Source organism: Myotis brandtii, unplaced genomic scaffold (assembly GCF_000412655.1).
Source record: "Myotis brandtii unplaced genomic scaffold, ASM41265v1 scaffold122, whole genome shotgun sequence".
Taxonomy (NCBI): Eukaryota; Metazoa; Chordata; class Mammalia; order Chiroptera; family Vespertilionidae; genus Myotis; species Myotis brandtii.
In genome coordinates this window covers 2,071,140-2,097,725 of record NW_005354255.1, presented here as the reverse complement: position 1 = coordinate 2,097,725, position 26,586 = coordinate 2,071,140, and the positions used below count along the sequence as shown (strand labels likewise).

The window sequence follows — 26,586 nt, the reverse complement described above, 5'->3', positions numbered from 1 at the left end:
GGCTTCTTCTGAGGCGGCCCCTCCTTCCATGTCGTGCATGTGTGTGTGTAGTGGAGCTGGTGCGAGGTGGGTAAGTAGGGTGTGAAGGGAACAGCTGCTTCCCCCATCCACTGGCCAGCTGAGTGGCATCTTTCTCTTGCTGCCTTCCCAGCAGCATGTGACGCAGCCCACAAGCACCTTTTCTTGGCAAGGCTGGGATTAGGGGCAGCATTCTCTACGGCTCTCTGGGCTGCCCCTTGATCTTCATCATTCAGCCCAGCCTTTCAACGACAAGGTTCCTCAGGCCCTGGCCTAGATCTTCTGGTCTCTCTGCTCCTTCTGCCCAGGGCGTCTACATCCACGTCTTGAAATGCATTTCCATGCTCAAGACTCCCTGTTCATCTTTCTACCAGGGTTTCCTGCTGCCCATGGACATACAGCTGTAATGCAGTGTCTATTCATTTGGTGTGGGTCCAAAACCAGATCTTTAACAGGTCCTTCTCTTCCTCTCTCAGTTCATTACCTACCACATACCCAGTTGTTGAGGCCAAAACCACTTAGATTCTTCCTGGTTCCACCAGCTGGTCCTGTGGCTCTTCCCTCCCAAAGGGTTCTCACAACTGTTCAGTCCTCTCCCTCTGTATTGTCACCAGTTTAGAGCAGGCTGTCCCATGGGGTGTTGACTATTGAGTGGAAATTGATGTCCCTGAGATATTAGGGAAATGGATTAAATCGTATAATCATAGTTCGGGGATTGATCGGGGGTATGGGGGAGTAGGAAAGAGGAGATTTCCTGCTCCTTGGAAACAATATAACAGCTTCTTCTTCCACAGATCATGCTTTTGGTGTAAAGTCCTCGCTAAACCTAAGGTCACCGAGGTTTACTTTCCTGCTCCTTGGAAACAATATAACAGCTTCTTCTTTCACAGATCATGCTTTTGGTGTATTTAAAGTCCTCGCTAAACCTAAGGTCACTGAGGTTTATCTTCACAATATCTTACAGGAGTTTTAGTTTTGTGTTTTACATTTAAGTCTATGGTCTATTTAAGTTAATTTTTATGAAGAATGTAAGGTCTGGGTCTTAATTCATTTCTTTGTATGTGGAGATTAAGTTGTTCCAGCACCATTTGTTGTGAAGACTATCTTTGCTCCTTTGTCAGAGATCAGTTGGCTATGTTTGTGGTGGTCTGTTTCTGTGCTCTCTGTTCTGTCCATTAGTCTATGTGTCTGTTCTGTGACCTGAGAATATTTTTTCCATTGATTTTTAGAGAGAGTGGAAGGGAGGGAGGGAGAGAGAGAAACATTGATTGGTTGCCTCCCTCATGCCCCTTGACCTGGGCTGGGGATTGAACCTACAACCCAGGTACGTGACCTTGACCAGGAATCAAACCCTCGACCCTTCGGTGCTCAGGGTAGTGCTCTAACCACTGAACAACACAAGCCAGGGCAACACACGCTGTCCCTCTGTGTGTGTGTTTGCTTATTCATTTTTTATAAGATCTTTTTTTTGTTTTGTTTTGTTAATCCTCACCTGAGAGAGTGGAAGGGAGAGGAAGAGACTGAGAGAAACATCAATGTGAGAGAGACACATCTATTGGTTGCCTCCTGCACGCACCCCGACCAGAGCCAGGGAACCTGCAACCAAGGTACGAGCCCTTGACCAGAATGGAAACTGGGACCCTTCAGTTCGTGGGCCTGTGCTCTATCCACTGAGCCAAACAGGCTAGGGCTAAAATCTTTTTTTAAGAGTAGTTTTAGGTTTACAACAAAATTGAGAGGTAGGTACAAAGATTTCCCATATACTCCCTGTCCCCACACATGCCTAGTCTTCCCAATTATCAACATCATTCGCCAGAATAGTGACTACTACTTTGACACATGATAATCACCCAAAGTCTATAGTTTACCTTAGGGTTCAGTCTTGATGTTGTGTATTCTACGGGTATGAACAAATGTATAATGACATAGATTCATTATTATAATATATAGAGTATTTTCACTGCTGTTTCCATAGTTTTGCCTTTTCCAGAATGTCATATAGTTGGAATCATACAGTATGTAGTCTTTCAGATTGGCTTTTTTTTTTTTTTTCACTTAATCGCATGCATTCAAGCTTCTTCCATGTGTTCTTATAGCTTGATAGGTAATTTCTTCTTAGTACTGGAGAATATTCTATAATCTTTATGTATCACGTTTGTGTAATTATTCACCTACTGAAAGGCATCTTGGATGCTTCAAAAATTTTGCAATTATAAATTAAGCTGCTATAACCATGTGTGTGCCAAGTTTAGTGAGACATAAGTTTTTACGTCCTTTGGAATATCAGCAAACATAATGGCTGGATAGAATACATGCTGTATTGATTACTGTAGCTTTAGAGTATGTCTTAAAATCGGGTAGCATCAGTTCTCTGATTTTGTTCTTCAATATTGTGTTGCCTATTCTGGACCTTTTGCCTCCATATAAACTTTAGAATCAGTGTGTCAATATCCACATAATAACTTGCTAGGATTCTCATTGGGATTGTGATGAATTTGTAGGTCAAGTTGGGAAGAGCTGACATCTTGACAATATTGATTCTTCCCATTCATAAACATTAACTTTCTCTCCATTCATCTAGTTCTTTGGCTTCTTTCATCAGAGCTTTGTACTTTTCCTCACATAGATCTTGTACATATTTTGTTAGATTTATGCCTAAGTATTTCTCTCCTTTTGTTTTGATGCTGATAATAAATGGTGTTGTCGTTTTAATTTCAAATTCTATTTGTTCATTGCTGGTTTATTAGAAAGCAACTGACCTTTACATACTGTATTTTTTAAAATATATTTTTATTGATCTCAGAAAGGAAGGGAGAGGGAGAGAGTGAGAGAGATAGAATCATCAATAATGAGAGAGAATCATTGATCGGCTGCCTCCTGCGTACCCCCTTACTGGAGAACAAGTCTGTAACCTGGGCAGGAAATTGAACCCTGATAGGAAATTGAACCTCCTGGTTCATAGGTTGACATTCGACCATTGAGCCACACTGGCTGGGCTACGTATTGTATAATATATAATAATACCTTTATCCTGTAACCTCACTATAATTGCTTATTAGTTCCAGGTTATTTTTTGTTAATTATTTCAGATTTTCTGCGTAGATGATCATGTCATCTGCGAACAGACAGTTTTATTTCTTCCTCCCCAATCTGTACACCTTGTGTTTACTTTTTGTGTCTCATTGCATTAGCTAGGACTTCCAGTACAGTGTTGAAGAGCAGGGGTGAGGGGTCATCTTGCCTGGTTCCTGATCTTAGTGGGAAAACCTCAAGTTTCTCGCCATGGAGTATGACATTCGCTGTAGGTATTTTGTGGATATTTTTTCTGAAGTTGACAGAGTTCCCCTCTATTCTTAATTTGCTGAGAATCATTATCATGAAAAGGTGTTGGATTTTACTATACATTTTCTGCTCCTGTTGATATAACCATGTGGTTTTCTCATTGTGGCCTGTTGATGTGATGGAGGTTCGTTGAGCTGATCGTCCACACCCAGGGTAAATCCCACTGGCTCATGGTGTGTGTCCTCACATGTTGTTGGGTTTTTGGTTTGTTCCTGTCTAGTTGAGGGTTTTTGCATCTATGTCTTAGTCGGTGGTTTCCCTTTCTTGTACCGTCTTTGGTTTTGGTGTTGGTGATGCTGTCCTCGTACAGTGAGTTTGGAAGTGCTCCTTCTGCTGCTCTTTTGATTTTCCTTGGCTAGGACTTGCACATTCAGGGGTGGGCCTAGCTCTCCTTCCCTTTTTATTGGTGGAATGTCTTCCAGATTTTTTCCACACAGTGAAAGGTGAGGAGTCATCTCCTTTGACCTCTCTTGTTTCTCCAACACCTAAAGTTCTCTGGCATTTGTCCTGCAGGCTGATTGGGTAGTAAGTCCAGCTGCTTTTTGTTCCCAGGAAACATCTTTCCACCTGATTGTTGTATCTGCTGGTTGGGAGTTCCAGATAGCTAACCATTTTCTTAACACTTAATGGCTTCCTTAAAACACAAGGTATTTTGGGGCTTTTTAAAAAGCTTTTTGTTGATTTTTGGAGAGGGAGGGAGAGTGGGAGAGGAGAGAGAGAAAAAACATTGATGTGACAGTGAAACATTGATTGGCTGCCTCCCACCTGCCCCCCACCGGGGCTCAAGCCCGCAACCCAGGCATGTGCCGACTGACAATCTTTTGGTGCATGGGAAAATGCCAAGCCAACTGAGCCACACAGGCTAGGGCAAAACACAGGTTTTTAAGTTCAAAAAATACTTTCTGCTTCTGGTGAGTGAGCCCAACAGTTCCAAGCACACAGTATAAGAGTTTTTATTTACCTGGTTCCCAGAACAGCCCCGATCAATCCACCTGTTGCCTTCAGCACTCTGCGGTTTGGAGGAAGCTGCGGGGGAGGGGGGAGCTTGCCCTGGGCACTTCATTTATCCTTTCTTCTTCTTCCTTCTGTCACCATCCAGTGGCAGCCCCTAGCCCTGTGGGTGTTTGGGGGTCAGTAATGCGTCTGGACATTGTGCTATATCGTTGGGCACGCAGGAGAGCTCCCTGCATGGAAACCATCTCATTCTTGGGGTCTCATGGGGCTTAGGGTGCTCATTAGCCCAATGTGGCTCCTGCAAAGTGTCAGGGAGTAGAATTTGACTAAAAGGACACTTGGTTCCTGTCTTGGTGGGATCTGGAACAGCTGGCCGCAGGCTGAGCAGCCATCTATGCCTTTGGTGTCTTCTCGCTTGCTTCCGGAGCTTGTTCTGTTGGGTGCAGCCCTGCTCCAAGAGAGTGCGGTGAGAATCTGCCTGATTGCTGGATGCCTGGATTTGGCAGGAATGTGTCCTGGGTCTTGAGAGAAGTCCCAGGAGCTTTCTGTGGCTTCAACCAGGCGCTGGGTTGGCAAGTGCAGTCTTGCCTCCTGTTACTTAAGAACTGGAGAGCAAACAAAGCCAACAGGAGCCTAAAAATAGCCCAGTGTATTTCTCTAGGCCCCAGAGCCTACTTCACAGGGCCAAGGATCCATGGTGGCCCTCTTCCTCCCCTGTTTCCCTCTCGATCTGCAGAGGTACCGCCCAGGCAGGCAAGGCCAGCCTCTGCCCTTGACCCTCCCTGTCTTGCAGCCCAGCAGTTCCCAGTGTCTAGGACCTTCCTGCCCACTCATATTTCTCCTTCCATTGGTGCCTTATCCGCTCCTTCCACTTGGCTCTGTCTGCTTCTCTGTCATACCTCCACCTGGGAGATGCTTCATCCAGCTCTGCCCAAGCTGATGCCCAGAACCCTGCAGTACCTCAGTCATCTGCTCACAACCTGATTATGTGCTCTTGGTTCCCAGTGATGGGCCTGGCACACAGGTTTCACTCATCCAATGTGTGACACTTTGGGCAGCTACGGCCTCACGGAAGTGCTGCGTGTGAAAGGCGCCCTGCAGCTGTGGACCTGCCTCTGCACCCGGGGATAGGTGCCTTTCCGGGAAGTGTCTCAGGGCCTCCCCCTGGGTAAGAGCTGCTCCCTTCAGGCTTGTCCACATTAGGACAGCCTAGTGCTGCTGACAGGCAGACCTAGAAGGTGCAGAGCTGCCGGGCACTGGAATGCTGGCTGCTTTGTCCTTAGGAAAGTCATCTGTGAGCTGCGTGCGTTCTGGAGATATTGGCACCTTTACTCCGATCCTGCCTGGGTTGAGTCCCTGGAAGTCAGGCAGTTCAGCTAGGCGTTGTCTGTATAAATCTGTGACTGCTCCGGGCAGATTGGCAGAACGACAAAGCCTAGAGCCTCCTATCAGTGGTTCTTGCTCACGTGGCTTTGAGGGGGGCCTGCCTTGGTCACCCCATTGGAGTGGATGCTTCATACAGACCATGATCTTTTCCTGGATGCTGAGAGCATGTGAATTCTGTGAGGTGTGGGTGGTGGCTCCCAGGAGGATGTCTGTGGTGAGGCGGAGCTGGCTGGGACAGGGGTGTGATCACCCTGCCTGAGTCAGACTGCGGACCTACCTGCTGGCTTGGAACACGAGTAAATCTGGTTTCCCCGTGGAAAGGATGATGTACGTGCTGGGGGCTCCTCCCATCTCTCCTTTCCCTCATGCGTGTCTCCACAGATGGGAGAAATAGGAGAACTCAGTGATTTGGGGGCCAGTCACAAGGTTTTTTGGGGGGGGGAGGTAATGTGCACATCTTTATGGCCAGAGTTAGCTCAGGCACATTGGCCTCAGTGACACAGAGCCCACTTAGGCAGTCACTCCTTGGATGGTCATGGCACAAGAGCGGTGGGGCCTGGCAGGCAGAGGCGAGGACTATGGCTGCTTCCTTGCCTTGAGTATGAGGTCAAAGGGAGCAGTGGTGCTGTGGCTTGAAACACTGTGGCCTGGATGGGGGAGCCTCCAGGGAGAGAGAGGCCACACCAGGAGGAGCCTAAATCACCTGCATCAGGGTCGTCAGGATCACCCCCAGGTTTGTGGATTTGCAGGGAAGACCCAGGACAAAGCAAATAGTCATCCTCATGGCTGTGGTTTATACAGATAGAAGATAGATGTTAGGCCTGCTCTGGGAGCTTTGTCTTATACCGTTCCAGTGAGGACTTTGGCCTCGAGTCACTTCCCCATATCTTGGCTAGGGTGTTCACTGGTAGCCATGGCAGATTCAGAATGTTCCTCAGGTGGGGAGAGGATTCAGAGATAGGATACAACCAGTCTGTGGGCGGGTCCTCCCACAGCACCTGAGTGGTTTAGAGAACAGGCCACTTCCTCATGCCCTGTGCCACCCCATCACATCATGTCACAAGATATCCTGGGTGGTTTCCCTGTGTACACTGGAGGACATAGGATTTGCAGCTGCTCCTGCCCTGGACACATGGTCTCACTGCATTGCGGCAGTAGCACCTGTAAGGACACTTTGCTCAGGGTCTTCCTGAGAGAGATGCAGTGCCCATTGGGCACCTGCTGTCTTCTCGAGAAGAGGTTCCTGGTCACTTCAGAGCACTTGTGGTATGGATGAGGGGCCACCAGCAGTCCCCTAGCCCGTGACAACCACTAACCCAGCTCCTGTCTCTGTGGATTTGCTTATTCTGGGCATTTCACAGTAATGGAATCACACACTTGGTGACTTTTTGGCTCTGGCTTTTCTCACTGAGCATCGTGTTTTCAAGGTTCATCCATGTTGTAAGCAAGTGTCAGTACTTCACTCCTTTTCATAGCTGAGCAATACTCAGTGTATGGATAGGTCATGTGTGTGTATCTGTCCATCCGTGGATGGGCGTTGGGTTGTTCCACCTTTGGGTTGCTGAGAATCCTGTTTTGGACATCCAAGGACAGGTTTTTGTGTGGACATGTTTTCAGTTGTGTTGGATAGACACCATGGAGTGATGGTGATAGCCTTTGAAGAATTACAGAACTAATTTTCTTGTTTTGGAAAATGTTACAGCTCTGAACAGTTCAGTTATTTAGAACTGTGTCCTCTTGGACAGACTTTGTCCTTGAGGCAGAATGACATTAGTTTGCTAATAAAAGCAGTGCTGAAAGCAGGTTTTGAAGTTCCAAACGGCGCTGTTCTCAGGTAAAGCAGGTCAGAGAGCTGCAGCAGGTGTGTTTCGTGTCACAGCAAGAAGCCTAGCCTATGCCATGTCTCTCATGGTCAGTGGTCTGTGTCCTGGACACTCCCCTGTGTGCCCAATACAGGTTTCTTGTAGCCCTTGCCAACCCACCCTCTGTCCTGAACAGCCCCGCTGTGATGGGGTGATGACCTTCCCTGGCTCTGCAGGCCATGTGTTGGGAGCGCCCCCTGCTGGCCATGAGTGAACAAGACATGGCGACTTCTGGGCACTTTCTCTAGTGTCTTCATTGCTCTGTGCATTGGCCCTCTGGGATGGGCGCTCTAGCACTAGTCAGGGTACCCACTCCAGAGCTCATGGTGACCCATACTGCAGTGTGTGGTCTCTGTTTATCCCCAGCTGTTTCCTCCTCCCTGTGGAGCTGCCAGCAGCCATGCCTCAGTCTTAGCTCAAGGTCTGCCCATTTTAGTGACTCTGTGCTCATTTCATCTGTTCCTCGCCAGGTGGGAGGCTGGCTCAGGGGCCAAGAGAGACCCGTGATGAGCTCTTGTCCCTGTGTTCTTCCTTTCAGCTGGAAAGAGGTGATTTCCTCTCGGAGGAGTGGAGAGAGCGGATCGCCAACACAAGGTATGGCGGGTTTGGGAGTAGCCACTCAATGCTATGAGGATAGTGCTGGGGCCTGACTGAGCAGGGCACCCCCGGGGGGTGGGGGGATCTCGCTTTCTCAGGTCCCTGTGTGGTTGGCATGGCTGCCTTTCTCAAAGCAGAACTAGATGGCAGAGGCAGTTGGAGCTTCTCTTCTCTTCTTCCCTTCTGGTTCAGGCTGCCAAGAGTCACTCTCAGGGCTGTCAGCAGGGCAGGTGGTCAGTGACCAGCCTAGGGCCAGTGTGGCTGGCCCCTCGCAGCCTATCAGGAAGGGCCCTTTCCTACTTTTGCAGCCAGGGAGGGAAAACTGCCCGGAGATCTTGGCCCTGAGCTCAGCTCTCGCTGTGTCTGCACGTGGACACTGTGCTCTGTGCCTACTGGAGGGAGGCTATTTCTCTGTACTCGCTGTGGGGGGGAGTGTAGTATGGGTGTGAACAGCCTGGCAGGAAACACCCTGAGCTTGCTTGGCAGGTCTGCCTGCCTGGTCTTTGGATGAGAGGCCATCCCAGAGCCATCCCAGCTCCAGCAGACCCTTCAACCGAGGACTTGAGGTGTGACCTCCATGTCCACCAGCTCCTGTAGCTGTGTGTACAGTTCTTGCCTGCCCTCTCTCTTATTATTTTCCCTTTGTCCTTCTGCTGGCCTCAGGCTGGGGCTAAGATATGCCAGGATGGATTGCTGTGCTCTGCCCCTCACCTCTAGCATAGCTGCAGATTTGACGGGTCTCGCTGGATGAGCAGGAGGCAGTGCTGGAGTGTGAAGGTCTTCTATGCATCAGCCGAGGTAGCCAGGACCATGGTGATCTGTGAGGCCACGTTGCATCCTCTGAAGTGCTCTTCCTGGGGAGTGGTGGGCCAGCCTTGGCGGGGTGGATCCCAGGCTTTCAGTCTAGCCTGCTGTCTTGTCCTTCTCTCCCTGTTCTTCTGGGCGCACCTACTATAGGTTGCCCTATGTTCCCCACTGTGCGATTCTTGAGGCAAATAGGAACTAGGCATTGCTCTTTCATAGAAGTGTCCTCTTTTTTTTGCTTCTGTGAGCGCACTGTCCCGCAATGACTAGGTCCTCCTCATCTTCTTGAGAGAATTGTGATGACTCTGTGGATATCCCCATCGAATAGGATCCGTGCTGCCATTGTGGTGGGCTGAACGGGGTCTGAATGCAATGAGAGACCTCTCCAGTGGGGAGAACCCCATACTCACCAAGCACTGCCCAGGACACCATCCAGGCTGCAGTGTCCTGTCTTCTGGGCATCCCAGTGACAGCTTCCTGAGAGCATACTGCACCCTGCTCCTCTTCTGCCCATCGTCCGCTTGGCCTGTGATGGTCCTGTGGGTGAGGGCCCAAGGCCGGGCCTACTTGCGTCCCCTGGATGTCCACCAGGTACTCTGTTTTCTGTCAAGGGTGTCTCCTCCCCACCAGTGCTTTTGTTGTCAGGTGTGACCTCTGCCTCAATTAGTTTTCTGGTTTCCTCAGGTCTGAATGTGAGAGGGCAGGAGTGTCTGGAGCCTCCTTCTTCAAAGCCTTTTTGGTTCTGCCCTCTCATGGCTTTGGTCACCTTAAGACTCTGGTGTCCAGCCTTCCCAAGCTCTGTTCCAAGTAGGGCCATGGCCTAACTTGGCTTACCTGTCCTCATCATGCTCTGCCCATCGGCAGCTGGGGTGCCCCCATCCCACTTTAAATCTTACTGTCTTCTCTGTTTCTCTCTGCTTGATTGAGCAGAGAGTGAGTACTGGCCTTTATTTATCCCTTCAGTATCCTTCCTGCCACTCTGCCCTTGCACGTGTCAGGCCCTCTGTTACTGCTCCTTCACCTGATTGCTGTAAAGGGTTGAGATTTCTTGATTTTAAAGCTATTGAGACTTCATTAAAACAAGCAGCATGGAGATGACAGCTCACTTCATTTTCTGTAACGCTCAAAAGAGGAAGTGACCCCATGTCTGCAGTTCTGCTCTCCGTGGCCCAGTTTCTGCCGTGGCACAGTTTTAATCTGGAGGCACTTGCGGCAGAGAGGAGAGCCACGTGACTCTAAGTATGAAACTGTCTGTCTTGTCTTTGCGTCTTCACGGATGTTTCTAGCATTTAGCCATTCAGAGAGTTCCTCTAAATGGGCAAGGGCCGGGCTGGGTGGGTGAGGGAGTAGGCAGGGGAACACCTCCTTGTTCCTGGCGGGGCAGCAATCTCCTCAGCCATCCCAGCAGGCATCTGCAGATCGAAGTTCCTTTGGTCGTCTGGTGCCGGAGACCATTTGAAAAAATTAGACAGGCTGAGTTACACCGTCCCTTGGAAGAGCTTTGCTTCTGGTCCCAAGGGTCCTTGGGTGTCACGTTCAGATGTAGCTTGACTCAGTCGTGCTACCTTCCTGCCTGGATATTTGGTTCTCCTCACGCCCCTGCCCCTAGGTTACAGTTGTGCTGCCTGCATTCCAATCTAGAAAGTTCATGGTGGACAGGCAGGGGCCACCAGCCATTTAGGACAGGTTGACCGGGGCCACCTTGGCCTGCACATGTTCATCTTGTGGGGTTTTTGTTGTTTTGTTGGTTTTTTGGTGGTTTTTGTTTTTTTTTTTCAGAGAGGCCAGCAATGTAGTGGTCATGGAAATTTCTAAATTATTGTACATTAGCAACAAACTTGGGCAGCTGGAGCCCATTCCCTGGGCCGGGTGGAAGTGGTGTGGGCAGAGCCTGGGGAGGCCTCACAATGGAGCTGGCAGTGGAAGCAATAGGCAGCATATGCACTGGCACTGTATACACACGTGAAGATGGAACCTTCGTTTTACTCAACTGGAATATTATTTTGCAGTGTTATATTTGTGAATAACTTTGCCTTTGGTCCTGAGGTGGATCACCAGCTGAAGGAGCGATTTGCAAACATGAAGGAAGGTAACGTACTTCTCCCTCAACTCCACCCTTATGTGGCTGCAGCAGGCTCACCGTGCTTCTTGAGCCGCCACTCATTGGTCTGGCTAGATTTGACACCGATTACAGGTGTGGGAGTTCTAAGTTTTCATATCCATCCATTTCAGATCCAATCGGAAGGCTTCAGGCAGTGGAGATGCCTTCACTGTGGCTCTCACTGTCACCTGATGTACCGGGCTGGGTGCATCCCAGCTTAGAATTTGGAATGGAATAGACCTGACCTCCCCCCCACACACTGCTCAGCCAGCCTGAGGGACTTGGGGTGGGTGGCCAGATGAGCAAGTAAGATATAGGCTATCCGTTTAAATGTGAATTTCCTATAGACAACAACTAGCTTCTCAGTGTGAGGATGTCCCAGCTTTTACTAAAGGTATATCATATGTATCTGAAATTCAGACCAGTGTCCCTGTTTGTTTGGCAACCCTAACCTGGGGGCACTGAGGGCACTGGGATATCCATCCTGGGCCCTTCTGCATTTTCTGAGGGTGTTTGGAACCACCGTCACCTGTCCAGAGCTACCCTACTGCTTCCCTCTGTCTCCCTTTCCTCTATCCCAGGTCAGATAGCAGCCCAGCGCAGATCTGGGTTGGGGAGGGGGAAGGTTATAGACACAGATAACTTTCATCTGCCTTCAACACAGCCAGTTTCATGTGGGTGTATGAGCATGTGTGATCCCATTCTGTGTACAGGTGAGCATGTGTATGTGTGTGCATGGTTGTTTTTAATCACTGTAAGAGGGAGCAGCCACTGTCCACTGCACCCTGCACACACACCATCTCCTGAGCCTTCAGGCCCCTCCCTCAGCACCTGTATACCCCAAGGAGAGGAGAGGACTGGGATTCCTGTGGCCTTTGGGTCCCACCCTTCCTTGAACTCTCCCAGCTTCTCTTTTGTTTTTTCCCATCTCTTCAGCCAATAGTCACAAATGGCCTTCGGGCCTTGGCCTGTTGTGTAGTTTTATTAGAAAATGGCCCCTCCATCTTTTTTGACAGTGTCCATGGGTTATCTGGGCTCATTTTCCTGTGGGATGTCATCCATACTGGACTTATCCCTTATGGTGAGCTTGACCCTGCCCCTCTGAGCCCCATTTCCTGCAGGTCTCAAAGCCTGGTTGTCACACATGGGCCGGCTCAGGGGTAGGATTGCCTGCTAAACCCTCTAGTCATTAGGATCTGTTGTCCTATAGTGACTTGCCCTCAGAAGTCCCCTCATGCATGCACTGTCATGTGAGCATCACAGGATGGCAGATTCCTAATGAAAGCGGTCTGTGGACCCCTGGGTTTTATTTCATTGTGTCCCCCACACTTAGATGCTCTTATGACTGTGAATACCCCTCGTGGTCTCCTGACCCTGCACCAGGCTGGCCCTGGGATCCATCCTTTCCTTTTCCTAGTGGGGGTGGTGCTCAGGAATAGTCTGATCACTGGGGAGCACCTCTGACTGGGGTGTTATGGGGGAGTGTTCATGTGTATGGCTGTGTGTGTGTATGTGTGTGTGTGTATGACTTAAATGGATTTATGAAACATTATTTTCTGTAACTTTTATATTTGACTCTTTTTACTGACACTGCAAAGTTTAGCATTAACATGTTTACTTTAGTGTTTTCTCCAGTCCATGTAGAATGCTGTCGTAATTGTAACATGAACAGCACCACTCACATATGCTCACTGTGACAGGTGTGACAGTCCGTTTCCTCTGGAACAACCACACTAACATGGGGCATTAGTGTTTTCTGTGTGGCAGTTCCTAACCTGATACACAAGTCAGGCTGTTTCTTTCTGGGTGGGCATAAGGGCTGCTGATGTCTCCCAGATTCAGTGTGAGTGATGAGACACATATATGCAGGTGGGGGTCATTGGGTCAGAGGTCGGCATCTGTGGGATTTCAGGAGGCCTTGGGCAAGTTTCTACAGGAAAGCCATTAGTGGGTCAGGCTTAAGCATACCTTAATTTTGCTTTTACTTGTAGGAAACGGAAAGGACTCCTGGTCCCTGGCTACTTGTGTGCTCAGTGTGCTCATTTCTTCCTTTGGCTTCTCCTCCCCTGCTCTAACTTCCATCATCCTTTCCTTATGTGTATGACGGTTTTCCCCATGAAAGGCAATAATCAGCTTTTATGTTTCAGGTGGCAGAATTGTGTCCTCGAAGCCCTTTGCACCTCTGAACTTCAGAATAAACAGTAGAAACTTGAGTGGTAAGAAACTCTCATGTTGCTAAATTCTTCAGATGATCTTTTTTATATATGTAGATTTTTTAATTGATTTCAGAGAGGAAGGGAGAAGGGGAGAGAGGTAGAAACCAATGATGAGAGACTCATTGATGGGCTGCCTCTGACACGCCCCCAACTGGGGATTGAGCCTGAAACCTGGACATGTGCTCTGACCAGGAATCAAACAGTGACCTTCCGGTTTATAGGTCAATGCTCAACCACTGAGCAACACTGGCCAGGCCATATATATGGTCTTAAGCATTTAACACATGTTAGTACAGGGTCCCTCCACAGCACTGCTGATTTCAGGGCCAGGTCATCTCTGTGGGAGCTTCCTGGGAACCTACTTAATGCCAGGAACACCCCTGTCTTGACCACCACAGATATCCCTACACATTGCCCACCCAGGTTGAGACCCCACACGTTTGACTCCAGGTTATGAAAATTCAGTGGTTTACAAGCTGCTTTGCTTTCGTATCTGATTGGCCTGAGGGGCAAATGGCTGGTGTGTGTGATGGGCTCCAGGTGCAGAAACCTTCAGCAGGAAGAGCTGGACCTCTGGCCTCCTGGGGAAGAGCCATGTTGCTCTGTGGCACCTGGCCTTGGGGTCATAATTTCTCGGGTGCTGGGCATTTTAGTAGCCGTGTTCTTTTCAAGTGGTCCTCAAGTGCTTTTCCATCCCACCCAGTCAGGCTCGTTGCCGTTTTCCTTGGACAAGCACCTGGGTTAGCGGGGATCATTGTGCACGCCGTGCGCCTCCCTGACCTGCCAGCGTGCTGATATCCAGGCACCTCACCGGCCTGGCGAGTGGGACGGCCTCACGTGATGAGGGCGCGCGGTTCTGCTCCCTTCCTGCCTCGCCTGAGTCATTCCCCCAGGTGCACAAGGCCCTAACCTGTGCCCGTCGTTGCAGACATCGGCACCATCATGCGCGTCGTGGAGCTCTCGCCCCTGAAGGGCTCAGTGTCGTGGACGGGGAAGCCCGTCTCCTACTACCTGCACACCATCGACCGCACCATAGTAAGTGTCCGTGTGGGTGAGGCCCAGGCCCTCCCAGAAAGCCTCCTCCCCCTTCCCTCCCGCCTGCCCCACGGCACTCTCCCTGGAGGATCTGAGACACTTGTGCCATAGCATGAGTGGAAGCCAGGAACTCTTTGTCTTCCCTCTTTGCTCCCAGTCCTTATATGAGGCAGACACTGTCCCGAATGATGTAATAATAATGGATTTGACCCCAGTGTCAGAGGCTTTTGGTGTCCAGGGAGCCCCTGAACTGGGCAGCCTGGTTCCCACCCAGCTTGCTTCATGTGAGATGGCCCTACGGGTCTGCACAGCCCCTGAGAGTGGGAACCTGTGGGTCTTTGAGCAAAGGTGTATCCCCGTGACAGCTCCAACGACATTTCATGTGGCGTGTCTCAGGTGTTGCTCTTGTCCTGACAGGGTTTGGGACTGATGTCTAATAAGACTTCTTTCCTTTCTTTTTTCATTTTTAGCTTGAAAACTATTTTTCTAGTCTGAAAAATCCAAAACTCAGGGTAAGTATGTGTTTCCCTCATTGAACATCACTAGTATGCTGCTTGATGAGCTTGATGGAACTCCCAGTGGTAGATGGGGAGTGGTGGTTTGGGGACAGGGGTCATGGTTCCATCGGGGCCACACTTCCTATCAGTAGTCTTTTGGAAACTAGGTTGAATGAGTCTCGACCTTTGAACGCTACGATAGCTTGGTGAAGTGTGCCAAGTGCAGGATTGAGGGAGGTGCTCGAGCCACACTGACCCACCACGTCTGGAACACAAGATGTTCCTCTTCCTAAACAGGCAACTGCTTCTAAGTAGTACGCCACACTTGCTAGAGGGGAGTGGCCTAGATTCTGACGTGGTGGTTCTGCCTATCCCAGTGTCCCTGCAATGCCCAGTCCTCAAACCTGCCTCCTTCGGACCTCAGAGTACATCTGTCCAAATGTCAGTGTTTCTGGAGACTCAGACAAGCATCTGAGCAGGAAGAAATCCCCATGACCTAGAGTCCTGTGTTATTCCTGCCATACTTGGGATATCTGGGTCTTAATGAGGTTACCCACCCTCAGCACAAAGAACAAACTAAGCCAGCCAGCACCATCCTCTTTCCTTCTCCTACAGCCGTTCCAGTAACCCTCACTTAGCAGAGATGTACTTCAGTGGGGGTCCCTGTACTCCCCGAGAGGAGAGAGGACTGTCAGGCAGTTTCTTTGTGTGCACCCAGAGCCTTTTTATCTTTGATTTTATTTCCTCGCGCATGTCACACACAGGTCAGAAAGCCTCCGGTTTCTGACTGAGAGGTCTAGGGTGTCTGCACCCAGGCAGTAGATGCACACATGGCTCGTGGCTGGCTAAGGCTTGGGACGGTTCACGTGCTCCTCTGTGCCTTACTTTCCTCTGTACAGCAGGCAGAGGAGTTGGCCTGAGCAGAGCTGGGCCAGGTAGCCCACCTCGGTGGCACTTTGGGGTCATGCCCACACTTTGGAGGACATGTTGACACTTTGGGGGACATGTCCAACACTTGTTTTCCAGGAGGAACAAGAGGCAGCTAGGCGCCGGCAGCAGCGAGAAAACAAGAGTAATACAACCACCCCCACGAAGGTGCCTGAGAGCAAGGCGGCTGTGCCTGCGGACACCTCTGTGGTAAGTGCCCTCCAACCCCTTCTCTTGGGCTTGGGGCCCCATAGGGCTATTGATGGGCACAGCCCTCATTATAGAGAGAGGGGCTGGGCTCTTCCAACCAGAGAGGTGGTCCTGCTCAGTGCACATGTGGGTTGACTGATCACTGGGCTCTGGAGGAGGGAAGGGGGTTCCTGGGTTTCAGGTGCCTCTGTTCAGTTGCTCTCCCAGAGCCTGTGTTGTGGGCTCATTATTAATGGGAAGAGGGGTGGGAGCATTGCTCTCTCAATGACCTCTGTTCACTAGGATTCTGGTGCTGAGGAAGAGAAAGCAGCGACCACCGCTATCAAGAAGCCATCCCCCTCCAAAGCACGGAAGAAGAAGCTGAACAAGAAGGGCCGGAAGCTGGCTGGACGGAAGCGCGGACGTCCCAAGAAGATGAGCACTGCGAACCCTGAGCGTAAGCCCAAGAAGAACCCTACTGCACTGGACCTCCTGCACGCCCAGACTGTGTCCCAGACGGCGACGCCCTCACCACAAGGTGAGCCAGGCCCCAGAGCCCTCCTTAGGGCCGCTCAGGCTGTATGGGTCATGCTCCAGAGGGCACCTCATGATGTCCTCATGGTTCGCCTGGGCCTCACTCCACCCAGATAATCTGCCAAGAGCAAATCCTGGTGGGGCTTTTCCATCACATCCTGCCATCCAGGGCTTTGATAACATCAGCAGCTATGGCAGAAATAGCACTGCTCACAGACATTTCTTACATTGTGAGGGCATTCGTCTCAGCTTCTAGAACTGCTGAGATGCAGTATCTGGTTATGCCTTTGGACTGTAAGAGCTGTGTTGAGTCTTATCTTTTATTTTATTATTATTTTTAAATATATTTTATTGACTTTTTACAGAGAGGAAGGGAGAGGGATAGAGAGTTAGAAACATCGATGAGAGAGAAACATCGATCAGCTGCCTCCCGCATACCTCCTACTAGGGGTGTGCCCGCAACCCAGGTACATGCCCTTGACCGGAATCGAACCTGGGATCTTTTTAGTCCGCAGGCTGACGCTCTATCCACTGAGCCAAACCGGTTAGGGCGAGTCTTATCTTTTAAAAAGCTGGAAAAGCCTGGCTAGTGTGGCTCAGTGGTTGAGCATTGACCTATGAACTAGGAAATCACAGTTCAATTCCTGGTCAGGGTACATGCTCAGGTTGCGGGCTTTATCCCCAGTAAGGGGTATGTAGGAGGGAGCTCATCGATGAATCTTTCTCATCATTGATGTTCCTATCTTTCTCTCCCTCTCTGAAATCAATAAAAATACATTTTCTTAAAAGGCTCGAAAAGTTCCCTAGAACAATCTGGAATTCCCTCAGGGCATTCCAGTGTTGACACGTGAATGTTGCTGTTTCCTGCAGATGCATACAAGTCACCTCACAGCCCATTTTATCAGCTACCTCCCAGCGTGCAGCGGCACCCCCCTGACCAGCTGTTGCTGGCACCCACCCCGCCCGCACTGCAGAAGCTGCTAGGTGAGCTGGCGCCGCAAACATTTTGTGGGTTCATGTGCAGATTCTAACTTAACAGCTCTGAGAGGAAGGGGCGGGTCCGAGGTTCTGCCTCTCTGGCAAGCCCTCTGTGATACCTGCAACAAGCTGACCACACTAGAGTCCCGAGGGCTCAGGCTCAGTCCTGCCAGGTGGTGCCTGGGCTTTTAGGCCAGCAGGACCTGTGTGGTTTTCTTAGGCTGAAGCTCTGCCCCCCAGGGGACACTGGGCCATGTCTGGGGACATCTGTGGTTATATTGGGGGTGCTCCTGTATATAGTGGGGGACAGGGATGCTGCTCACTTCCCCACAGTACCCAGGACAGCCCCACATAATGACCCAGCCCCATAGTTCTTAGAGTGTGGGAAGAGCCTGTCAGGGATAAGCTGGGGCTGTGAGGGAGCAGGCACCTGCTCACCTTGCGGTGCTTGACCGATAAGCTTCTCATCTCTTTTGAAAACTGGGTGAAGGAAATGCCTTTGAATTGTGGGAGCCATCAGTTTCCCCACTTCAACAGCATGTGTTTACTGGGAAAACTGGGAGATTTGGTCACAGAAACCCGCAGTCTTGGGGAGAAAGAAAATGTGCGTGGTGATGGCAGGAACTGCAAAGGGCTCCATGGGGACACTAGCCATAGGTGCAGGTGAGTGGTGATGCCAAGGCATTGTGGAGCCAAAGGTGCTGGCACAGTGACAGGTGATTTTCAGCAGCATCTGACAACGAGTGCCCCCAAGCTTCCCCTACCAACACAGCCTCCAGCCTCTGTACTGAGACCTTGTCCCCGGTTCTAGAGTCCTTCAAGATTCAGTACCTGCAGTTCCTGGCATACACGAAGACCCCTCAGTACAAGGCCAGCCTGCAGCAGCTGCTGGACCAGGAGAAGGTGAGGGGTGCCTGCTTTTGTGTTCCCAGCACTCTGCCGAGGGGTGAGCCAGGCAAGCCCCCAGCCTGCCACCCCCCAACAACCCCACCCCGCCCAGAACATGCCCTGCTTCCTGTTACGTCCCCTTGTCCCTGCCCAGAGGGCCTGCTGCTGCCCGTGCTGAGAGGTGTCTGTCATCCCCAGTTAGTAACTCAAATAGCCACTGAGTTGGTACCACCTTCCGATAAAGTCTCAGATGGAGGACCAGCCGACGTGCCCGGTGTATGCATGTGTTGCCACCTGTGAGCATAGGGAGGTGGCAGCTCTCGGAGGTCAGGGAATGGACAGTGGTCTTTATCAGTGAGATGGGCTGGGCAGTGTCCCATCAGCACTCCTCCTTTGAGCCTGTTTGAGGGAAGAGATGGTGTGGGCTGGGCTCACTCACCAGCCCTCTGTCCCCTGCAGGAGAAGAATGCCCGATTGCTGGGTGCCGCACAGCAGCTGTTCGGTCACTGCCAGGCCCAGAAAGAAGAAATAAAGAAGCTTTTTCAGCAGAAACTGGATGAGGTAGAGCTACCTGAGGCCAGGATGACTCAAGTACAGAATTGAGGGGTGGGCAGGGGCTGGGCGGGGGGCACAGCCCAGGGCAACTGAGATAAGAAGGACTGTTTCCTTTCAGATATTTTTTTCTGGTAGTCTAGAACTCGGGCTCTGGACAGAAGGCTGCTCCCAGCAGCCCCTCATGGGGCCTGCACAGGCTTGTGTCTTGAGGTCACCCCCTTGTTCCCTCTCTGGGGGACTGTACTTAGTCTCTCCTGTCTATGACTAGTACAGTGCCACCCGGTCTTGTCTGGGCGAAAGCCAATCCCTTCCCCTCCCCACCATGGTTGCACCTCCCTACAAGCCCAGCCTTGCTGTTGTGTGTCCACAGTTGGGAGTGAAGGCGCTGACCTACAGTGACCTGATCCAAGCTCAGAAAGAGATCTCAGCTCACAACCAGCAGCTGCGAGAGCAGACGGAGCAGCTGGAGAAGGACAACAGGGAGCTGAGAAGCCAGAGCCTGCAGCTGGTGGGTGCCCAGAGAAGACAGCAGTTCCAGCACATTCCAGAGCGAGCAGAATCCTTAGACCTCAGACCAGGGGGAGGGCCAGGTGTCCCTCAGTTGATGGGTCTGGAGGCCCAGGTGCTGATGTGTGTCCCAAGACAGATAACCCGAGGTTGCCTCCGGGGCTCCAGCACATCGTCCTGAGTTTCCGTGACCGCCTTAGTCCGAGTGAGACCAGGGCCCCTCCCCATGGCTCTGACCTAGTTCATTTGAGGAATGCTGGCACAGCTTTACTTGGCTCTCAGAGCACATGAGCATGAGCTGAACTTGCCCCGGAATGTGGCTTCTTAAATTCCTTTCAGGGGCGTCCAAAGACTCATGATTTTACTAGATGGGACTTTTTTTTTTTAATCCTCACCCAAGTATATAGTTTTCATTGATTTTAGAGAAAAACATTGAGATAAGAGAGAAGCATTAGGGATTCTTCCCCCCTCCCCCCGAGGTTGTCTGTGCTATCAGATTCTTTTCCCTTCCCCACGTGGGAGTCTGTACTTGTTGTTCAATAAATTTCCACCTTTGCTATAAAAAAAAAAAAAGAGAGAGAGAGAGAAGCATTAATCAGTTGACTTCCATACACACCCTGACCAGGAATCGAACACGCCACCTTTCAGGGTATGGGACGGTGCTCCAATCAGCTGAGCCACATGGCCAGGGAACTAGATGGAAAAAAAAAAAAAAAAAAGAGAGAGAGAGAGAGAGAAGCATTAATCGGTTGCCTTCCATACACACCCTGACCAGGAATCGAACACGCCACCTTTCAGGGTATGGGACGGTGCTCCAATCAGCTGAGCCACACTGGCCAGGGACTAGATGGACCTTTTGAGGGGGCCTGGACTTGGACTTTCCCAGTCCTTCCTCCTGGGATCCCCCTGGATGTGCAGGGGCCCCCCTTCTAATGGGTCCCCTTGCTTTATCCCATGAGACCCCTCACCATACTCCTGTGGGTGTTTCTTATGGGAACCCTGGTCTCTGGCTGTCTCTGCAGCCTGGCCTTCCAAAAGCAGGAAGGAGAGAGGGACTGGCCCCCAGGGATACCTGCCTAGACACCTGCCCTGTCTCCTCCCAGAGCCCAGTGTCAGGGCAGGAAGCAGGTCCCAGGGGGCCGTCCTGTCCTCCCTATAGCCCGCACATGCTCATGGCTGGGACTGCCTTGTCCCCACAGCTGAAGGCTCGGTGTGAGGAGCTGAAGTTGGACTGGTCCACACTGTCCCTGGAGAACCTGCTAAAGGAGAAGCAGGCCCTGAAGAGCCAGATCTCCGAGAAACAGAGGCACTGCCTGGAGCTGCAGGTAGGGGGGCAAGGAACGGGGTTGCCTTGGCCTCTTGGGGCTTCAACTATGGTGTTAGGAACATGGTCAGTGCTATTGGCAGACCCACCAAACCCATCCTCCTACCAAGGACAGTGTACTAGTTCTGGTATCACATTAAGAACAGCCTAACACCCCATCATCAGCCTAAAGGGGAACAAGAAGTAGGGCCGGTGGACACTCCACTCTACCTACCCTAGGGCATCTCATCTGATCCTAAACCTAAAGTGTGCCTGAGCGCCTCCTGGTGAAGCATTTCTGACACAGTCACTGAACAGACCTGTGTTTGCGCATTAAAACAAAACAGATTGTACATTTTTCCCCTATTTTTAAATACACTTTTATTATTGATTTCAGAGAAGAAGGGAGAGGGAGAGAGATAGAAATATTAGTGATAAGAGAGAATCATCGATCAACTGCCTCCTGTACACCCCTTACTGGGGACCAAGCCCACAACCCAGGCATGTGCCCTGACTGGGAATCGAACAATGACCTCCTGGTTCATAGGTCGATGCTCAACCACTGAGCTACACCAGCCAGGCAGCTTGTGTTTTTTCTGATAGGGTAACTCGTTTATCGAGGTCAGCTATAAAGTTCGGGGAAGGAGAAAACATAACACAGGTCATGGCTGAGTTCCTGAGAACAGAACTTACAAGTAACAATGAGGAAAGTAAAGAGAGACGTGGGGCATGAGCATTGGTCATTATGAAAGCTCCATGTATACACACGAGGTTCTACTGCATTTACTCAGCTCACCTTCATAACATGGAGCATTGCCGGTCGCCAGACCCTGGGGGCTCTTTTAAGTGGTTTATTATTAAATGAAACTGCAATGAATTTTTCTGCACCATGATTTATTTTAAGGATATATCTGTAAAGATATAGTCCCCAAAATAGATCTGTGAGCAGTTTAAGGTCCTGTGATACATGGCCTAGGTGTTGCTTGTCCACCACACCAACAGTGTGTGTCATAGAAAGAGGTTTGTCTCTAGCTGGTTTTCTCAGTGGTTAGAGCATTAGCCGAGGACTAAAGTCTCCTGTTCAGTGCCAGTCAAAGGCACATACTTTGGTTGCAGGTTCGATCCCCTTTTGAGGGGGCCCAGGCATTCCCAGTGCAGGAGGCAACCAATCAATGTGTCTCTCACATTGATGTTTCTCTCTGTCTCATCCCCTCCCTTCCACTCTCTTTAAAAATCAATGGAAAAAATTGGGTGAGGATGAACAAAAAAAGAGGTTTGCTGACTGCTACAAAAGCCAGGCCTTGTTTCCATGGGTGAACCTGCAAGAGAAGTCTCACAGGGAATATATTTGGTTTCTGGCTCTTCTGTGTAATGAAGTAATGATACATTTTCATATAGAGAAAAAGCCCAAACATAGTGTAAGAAGAAAAGTGCCCTGTGGCTGGCAGGTGTGGCTCCCGGTTGAGCATTGACCCAGTGACCAAGAGGCCCCAATCAGGCATAAGTCTGGGCCTGTGAGCTCAATCCCCAGTAGGGGGTGTGCAGGGGGTAGCCGATCAATGCTGTTTTTCTCTCATCAATGTGTCTATCTCTAAAAATCAATAAAAAAACATATTTTTAAAAAGCCCTGTGTCTGACCCCTGGAAGGAAATGCTATTTCAGGGTTTTTCCCAATGTATGCTTGTGAGAGCACTAAGTCCTCTGTTCCTTGCTTTCCTGGGGACGTCTTTTAGTTTCAGCAGATGTACATCTGCAGAACCACTTTTAACACTCACATGCTGTTTTATCCGTCCACCCAGAGTGCCCTGACCGGGTTTGGGTGGTTGGCTGCTCAGACTTCCCCTTTACACTCAAAGTTTGCCTCCTTGCAGTTCCTCTGGGTAGGCATCCTTCTCACCCTCCTGGGATGGTCCCCTTTGGTGGGTTGCTGGGTTGGGCTGGGCTGGCCTCTGTTCTGGGGCCTTCGATGGGTGTGCAGGAGCCTCTCCCCCAAGCAAGCTGAGGTTCTGACACCCTCGCTCTTCCAGATCAGCATCGTGGAGCTGGAAAAGAGCCAGCGGCAGCAGGAGCTCCTGCAACTCAAGTCCTGCGTGCCGCCTGATGATGCTGTGTCCCTGCACCTACGAGGGAAAGGTGGCCTGGGCCGAGAACTGGAGGCGGAACCCAGCCGGCTGCACCTTGAACTGGACTGCTCCAAATTCTCCCTGCCCCACTTCAGTAGCATGAGCCCAGAGCTCTCCATGAATGGCCACGCGGCCAGCTATGAGCTCTGTAACACACTGAGTCGGCCCTCGTCCAAGCAGAACACCCCCCAGTACCTGGCCTCTCCACTGGACCAGGAGGTGGTGCCATGTACTCCCAGCCACAGCGGCCGGCCCCGGCTCGAGAAGCTATCTGGCTTGGCCTTGCCAGACTACACCAGGCTCTCCCCGGCCAAGCTGGTGCTGAGACGCCACCTGAGCCAGGACCACACTGCCAGTGGCAAGACACCTGCTGGTGAGCTACACCCACGGTGAGTCTGCCCCTGGCGCCCTTGGGCTGTTGTGGGGTCTTGAGAGGGTTGCTCATCAGTTTGGAAGTGTTTGCTAGGCCCAGGCTGTCAGCTCTGAACACAAAGCCACAGCCACTGGGTCTCCACAGAGAGTGACTGCGGTGTGCGTCTCTTTGCAGAACTGAGCACGCCAAGGAGAATGGCCTTCCATACCAGAGCCCGGGCCTCGCCAATGGCATCAAGCTGAGTCCTCAGGACCCACGGCCCTCATCCCCTGTGGCCTTACAGATGACAGGAGAAAAAGGCAGTGAGAAGGTGCAGGCAGTCACTGGGAGGGAGGGACTCTTGGGGTGGAGGTCTTCTTACCTGTGCCTGAGCCGAGGCTATGGGGACGCTCAGAGGGTATCTGGAGCGTGTCTGTTAGGGCATCCGGGTGAGGGCTGTGGAACCAGGAGAGTGTGGGGTGGAGATGGAGGGATAGGGCTTCGTTAGTCAGGTCCCCACCCTCCGTTGCTTCACATCTTCAGGAGCAAGACTAAGAAAGTGGCAAGATAGTAGCGCCCCCTTAGGGTGGCATTGCCAGAGGGCAGCTCTGTCTCTGTTGAGGTGGCAAGTTTGAAAAACATTAGATCAAAGTGTGACAGGTAGGGGCCTGGAAGGTCAGGAGAAGCGGTTGGAGTTGGAGGGATAGGTGTTAGTGGGATGAGGGGACTGTGCTACAGCGGCCCCCTCGTCCATGGCTGGAGGGTAGTTGTGTCCTTCGGGTGGTGTCGTGGCCTGGGGTTATCAGGTCAGCAGCAGCAGGCAGTCTGCTGTGTCTGCAGGGTCTGAAGGAGCGCGCCTATGCCAGCAGTGGGGAGGCCATCACCAGCCTACCCGTCAGCATTCCACTCAGCACTGTGCAGCCCAGCAAGCTGCCCGTCAGCATCCCCCTGGCCAGCGTGGTGTTGCCCAACCGTGCCGAGAAGGTAGTGAGTGGGCACCATCGGGGGGCGGGGGCAGTCCAATGCTGTGTTGCTCCGAAAGTATCAGCACAGGCAGAAGAGACTTTTGTCTGGTGTTTGCCCCGCAAGACCTGGTCCCTTTTTGTTAAATTGCATGCAATTGAAGTTTGAGAAAAATAGAGCATCCAAGAATCCAGGTTTAATTACATTAATATCTTACGGTGTGTTTTTTTGTTGTGTTTTAATCTTCATCCAAGGATATTTTTTCCATTGATTTTTAGAGAAAGGGGAGGGAGGGAGGGGGGCGGGAGAGAGAGAAACATCCATGTGAGAGAGACACATCGATTGGTTGTCTCCCACACGCCCTGAACAGGGACCAGGATTGAACCTGCAACCCAGGTACATACCCTTGACTGGAAATTGAACCCATGACCCTTCATTGCACAAGCCGATGCTCTAACCATTGAGCCATTGACCAGAGCACATCTTGTCTTTTTTAAAAAAATTTTTTTTTTACATCTTGTCATTTTTATCTCAGATCCTTTTTTGTAAATGGTGGTGTGTGCGGGTGGAGAAGGAATAGAACTGCCCGATGTGGCAGAAGCTTGAAGCGCATCCGCTTCAGTGCATACCTGCATTCCCCTTGCCTCACGCTTGTGGACTCTCTATATAATGCAGGTTTTTCTTGTTTTTGTTTTTTTAGTTATAATCCACATACAATTCACCATCTAAAGTGTGTATTTCAGTGACATTTAGTATGTTCACACGGCTGGCAACCATCACCTCTTATCTAGTTCCAGAGTGTTTTGTCACCCCCCCAAAGGAAGTCCCACCCACATCCATAGTTGTGTGTGTGTCCTATCCCCAACTCTGACAACCACAAACCCACACTTCCTGTCTCCCTGTTCTGGACATTTCACATAAATAGAATCACACACACTGTGATCTTTTTGTGTCTAGCGTTTCTCACTGAGCATCCTGTTTACAAGGTTCATCCATATTGTAGCAAGTATCAGTGCTTCTCTCCTTTTCGTGGCTGAATAATATTCTTGTGTGTGAGTGGACACACTTGGGTATTGTTTCATTTATTAATGGACATTTTTTTGTTTGCACTTTTTGGCCACTGTGAACAGGTGTGTACAGGTTTGTGTAGACAGTGTTTTCATCTCCTTGCACGTAGGAGATAAATTGCTGGGTCAGATCATAACTCCAGCTGCAGCCCTCACTGCTTTCCCTGTACCCTTCATCCCCACCCTGAGCCCATTAGCCAGAATGATCCTTTAGGACCCAACTCAGACATCTGTCCCACCCTGATCAGACCCTTCTGGTGGCTGCCCACTGTGCTCACACCCTGAGCAGGTCACTTTCCCTTCTTCGAGCTGCTTTTCACACACCTGCTATTTTCCCTGTTTCATGTCCTCAGCATGTTCTGTGACCTGTGACCCCCTCCCCGACATTCACATGCCGGGCCCAGCTCAGCTGACAGTGCATTCTCTCCACAGAGAAGCACCCCCAGTCCTGTGCCTCAGACCCGAGAGTCCTCGTCCACACTTGAAAAGCAGATGGGTGCTAATGCCCATGGTGCTGGGAGCAACGCTGCTGGGAGCAAAAGCCTCACCCTGGCGCCCACAGGTAGGGTGCTTCTCCTATTCCTGCCCTGTCTCCATAGGTCAGCTTCCACCTGTGCCCACTGCCACCTCTCCAGGGGCTGTGCTGGGGGCATAAGGTGTGAACAGTGTCTATAGTGAGGCCCTCAGAGATGCCTGGCTCAGAGCTTACCTCCTCCCAGCCATGGGGTCTATGCTGAGTCCAGACTGTTGTCCTCCTTAGCAACAGCAGCAGCACAGTGAGACCTGGGGGTCGGGGACTTTAGGGTGGGCCCTCAGTGCATTACCTGAACCTCTGGCTGGCATCCTGATATGGATGTGCTTGGTCTGACTGTATTAGAGCCTGGGTGGTGTGGTGGCATTGTCCTTGTCAAACCACCGTGGGCTCCGGGGCCACCCAGTTTCTAGCTGGATTCTGATCTCCTTCAGAGAGCTCCAATGTTTGACACATCTAGGTGTTGACACAGGGCCCCAGGGTGGGGGGAATTGTGGCTCTGAAGCCGAGAGGCTCTGTCACAGCTGTTCAACTCTAGTTGTGAAAGTCCGTAGACAGGTGGTGGGCATGTGCCAGTAAAACTGCTATAGCAAAGGTTGGCAGCCAAAACGCCGGACCATGGGCTGGGCTGTAGTTTCCTGACTTTTGTGAACACCATGGCCTGTTTGGACATTATTTTTCTAGGCATAAAATTCAGCCCTGGCCAGGTAGCTCAGTTGATTAGATCGTTGTCTCCATACACCAAGGTTGTGGGTTCGATCCCCGTCGGCACATATAAGAATCAATATCTCTCTCTCCATTCCTCATTCTCAAAAATCAATTTTTTGAAAATTAAAAAACAAAATAAAATGTAGAG

General features: G+C 50.8%; 1 protein-coding gene across 2 annotated transcripts in view; it reads left to right on the top strand.

Moving 5' to 3' along the window:
- DOT1L (DOT1-like histone H3K79 methyltransferase) overlaps positions 1-26,586 on the top strand; it is a 50,605-nt gene that overhangs the window by 13,564 nt on the left and 10,455 nt on the right. Inside the window, exons 7-22 of one of the 2 annotated variants that reach the window (XM_014533669.1) lie at positions 8,101-8,156; positions 10,973-11,052; positions 13,212-13,280; positions 14,209-14,315; positions 14,786-14,827; positions 15,839-15,949; positions 16,232-16,466; positions 17,333-17,446; positions 18,252-18,343; positions 18,788-18,889; positions 19,254-19,391; positions 20,590-20,715; positions 22,721-23,205; positions 23,364-23,499; positions 24,009-24,152; positions 25,631-25,760. In XM_014533669.1, coding sequence (XP_014389155.1) covers positions 8,101-8,156; positions 10,973-11,052; positions 13,212-13,280; positions 14,209-14,315; positions 14,786-14,827; positions 15,839-15,949; positions 16,232-16,466; positions 17,333-17,446; positions 18,252-18,343; positions 18,788-18,889; positions 19,254-19,391; positions 20,590-20,715; positions 22,721-23,205; positions 23,364-23,499; positions 24,009-24,152; positions 25,631-25,760 — 2,167 coding nt within the window. Of the gene's footprint in view, positions 1-8,100; positions 8,157-10,972; positions 11,053-13,211; positions 13,281-14,208; positions 14,316-14,785; positions 14,828-15,838; positions 15,950-16,231; positions 16,467-17,332; positions 17,447-18,251; positions 18,344-18,787; positions 18,890-19,253; positions 19,392-20,589; positions 20,716-22,720; positions 23,206-23,363; positions 23,500-24,008; positions 24,153-25,630; positions 25,761-26,586 lie in introns of those variants that run through there. The other variant, XM_014533670.1, reaches the window with a different exon arrangement.